General features: G+C 39.4%; 1 protein-coding gene and 1 long non-coding RNA gene across 2 annotated transcripts in view; both read right to left on the bottom strand.

The window, feature by feature from the left end:
- Positions 1 to 1,842: 1,842 nt before the first annotated feature.
- Positions 1,843 to 3,071, bottom strand: part of smx5 — a gene marked incomplete at its 5' end in the record, with an annotated part of 2,897 nt that continues 1,668 nt past the window's right edge. The window contains 1 exon segment of the mRNA XM_014022351.1: positions 1,843 to 2,283. Coding sequence (XP_013877805.1) covers positions 2,158 to 2,283 — 126 coding nt within the window. The 3' untranslated portion in view covers positions 1,843 to 2,157.
- Positions 2,545 to 2,879, bottom strand: LOC106527462 (uncharacterized). Its single transcript, XR_001311394.1, has 2 exons — positions 2,807 to 2,879; positions 2,545 to 2,744 (listed from the first exon to the last, which is right to left on the bottom strand). It is a non-coding gene; the product is annotated as an uncharacterized LOC106527462 (long non-coding RNA).

Below are 3,071 nucleotides of genomic sequence, written 5' to 3'. Positions count from 1 at the left end.
GACAGTAACAACAGGTTGTGTTGTTTTTTTCTGTCCCCTCTGTGAGAAAACTGCTGCTGCTTCTTTAGCGTTCCACTTAAACTCCACTTCCTGCTAATAAGTCTTCTTTATGAGGCGAGGCAGTTATGTGACAGGTGACATTTACACACACGGTTTGTGGCAGGGAAACAACCAGACATACCAATAATAATAATAATAAAAAAAAATCCTGCCCTTTTTGAACTTGGGTGTTTTTTTATCAACTGTAAGAGAACTGAGCAGATTTTTAAATGAGCAGCGTGTAAAATCTAACACTATTTGTTGAATAAAAAGAAGCAAAACGACGTCTGTGATAAAAAGTTTTCAGTTTTATGTTTAACCCAACGAGGGAAAACATCAGCAGTTTTAGGTTTAACCCATTAAGTCACCTTAAACTTACTTAAAAGACATTTTTTTTAAATTTTATGTAAGGTGATAAGCTGACAGTAAGAACTGGAGGAAGTTGTGTGACACCCCTGGTTTAAAAAAATAAAATAAAATAAGCCCCCAGTAGCATTTGGAAATGGTTAAATGTTCTGAAATTGTAAAGTGGTTTATCAAACCCAGTCAGACCCAAGGCTCTGTACAGTCATTCACACTGAGGTGCTAAGCTACATTGTAGCCACAGCTGCCCTGGGGCACACTGACAGATGAGGGGCTGCCATGCAGCAGCACCACCACTTGGGSAAGACACTTCACCCGCCAGCCTACTGATAGTGGTCCAAGTAAGCACCACCACTTGGACCACCATCAGTAGGCTGGCGAAGTGTCTTGCCCAAGGACACAACGACCGACGCAGCCGTTACAGGGGATTAAATCGTCAACTCTCCAGTTACAGGACCCCCCCGCAGAAACCGTATTGTTTTTGTCCACCGGTTAGGGGCTTAATCAAACGAGGGAAAACATCAGCAGCCTTAGCAGGTCATTTTCAAATCATTTCATCATTTGATTTTTCACAACGAAGACATTTTCAGGACGAGGACGTCTCTGCTAATTCACCCCAAGGTCAGACTGTGCAATGCTCAAAGCACTTACAAAAAAAAAAAAGATAAATAAAGCCCAATGTGTGACTCTACAGACCTGTCAGCAGGTGAAAGGTTCAGACTGAAACAGACTGAACATGTAGGTGTTGTTCAGGAGGAAGTCTCTCATCTCTAAAAACATTGTTTGACAAAAAACAGGATTGTTTCAGGAAATAAATCAGGTAAGATGAGTTCTTTTGGCAAAATAAGTGACACGAAGTTGAGTTTTTGTCGTTTTGAAACCGTTTCGAACATGTCAAATCRAGGCCCGCGGGCCGAATCTGACCCTTTGTTAACATTTTATCACAGGTAATACTTCAAATGTTCGTTTTATGGTTTCTCTTTTTGCCTCTGGATTTTTCTTCTCATGAGTCAAACTTTCAAACCAAGAAAATGATTTTTCAGTGCAACACCAACATGGACTTTTTCTGTCTTCTCTTCCCATTTTACAGCCAAACTGCAGTTTTGGCATTTTCCTCTTTTTAAGTGATTTGCTGGATTGTAATAAAACGTATCTCGAAGAAATTATAATTAAAAACTTGTGATAAGAGTAAAGATAAGGAATTTTAAACTCATCTTTTGTCCTTATCAGGTTATGTATGTTCTAATGCTACAAAAAAAATAAATAAATAAAAATAACGTTTGGGAAAGTTCTWTGTATTTCTGTAAGAATAATTTGTTGTAGAACATTTTAATGAATTAACCCCCCTGCTTTGTAAGACTTTAATTTAAAGAAGCTGTACTTTATTTACATGACAGTATATTTAGTTATAAGCTCCAACACAAAAATCAGTACACACGATCAAAATATAAATAACTTTTATTTTTAGGTGACATAAAAAAAAAAACAGGTTTTAACAGAAACACTAGTTGTCAACATAAACAACAACAGGATGTTTTCTTCTCTCCGGACTCTTCAAACTAAATTTGTTTCGATTCTTTTGCAACAAAAAGTCAGAATCAAATCAAATGGTCCTGCGAGGAGCAGCGTCATCCATCACTGCTGCTCAATTACTGAAGCTAATYACTGCGCTGCACAGAAACAAAAACAACTAAATGAAGTTCTCTCCAAACCCAAACTCCCCGTTAGAACCACCCCGGACCCTCCGACCCCCCATCACTGCTTCTGCTGCATGGCTTCTTTTCTCGCAGCGTCCTGCAGCAGCTGAGTGTCCACCTCGTCGGCCGGCAGCTGCACGTATCGGACCACCGACCCTCGGATGAAGCAGTTTTTCACCGACAGCTGCAGCAGAACGAAAACACTAAATATGTCGTTCGGCGACACGAAAGTTTGATTTTACACCGTTTTACAAACAAACCACTTTCTACAACGTGGCATAAAAACTGTTTGTAATCTGTGCCTCAAACATTTTGTCAAATCTCCAGGGAAAGACGAAAACAGTTCGATCCCAGTTATGATTAAAAAGCAGGAAATATTTTATAGTTAAAGTAATTAATCCCAAAAAAAAATCTAAGATATACTGATTTAAAAGAAGAGAAACGGTTAAAGAGAACAAAATACTTTATGTGCTGACATTTTTCACATGAAGACGTATCTTATATTCAAGCACAGAAACAAATAAATAAAAATACTGAAATGTTTGATCTCTAATCCAGAAACAGTTTCCATAACCAGTGGAAAATCACGTCCAGATAAAAGCTGCACCTGCTCTGCTGAAAATCCCAAACTGCACCTGAATGCACCTCGCTCCTGTTGGCTGCAGCGAGGTGCATTCAGGTGCACCTCGAGGTGCACCTGAATGCACCTCGCTGCAGCCAACGTCAACAAAAGTGATTGGTTCAGACACGCTCCGTCGTGTGTCTGGAGGATGACAGGTGCTGACTGACAGCTGCTCACGTGAACAGAATGTCTGTAATTGACACAGATTTTCCCTCATTTTGCTTTAGAGTAATCTAACGATTTTTATTAAAAAATACTCAGCTTCAAATTAATTTATACACTCACCGGCCACTTAATTAGGTACACCATGCTAGTAACGGTTTTGTGGTCATAAAGGGATGGACATGGTC

This window comes from Austrofundulus limnaeus, unplaced genomic scaffold (genome assembly GCF_001266775.1).
Source record: "Austrofundulus limnaeus strain Quisiro unplaced genomic scaffold, Austrofundulus_limnaeus-1.0 Scaffold326, whole genome shotgun sequence".
In the NCBI taxonomy this organism is placed as follows: Eukaryota; Metazoa; Chordata; class Actinopteri; order Cyprinodontiformes; family Rivulidae; genus Austrofundulus; species Austrofundulus limnaeus.
Note: the sequence above shows the minus strand (reverse complement) of the source record. Positions and strands in the feature narration are given on the sequence as shown.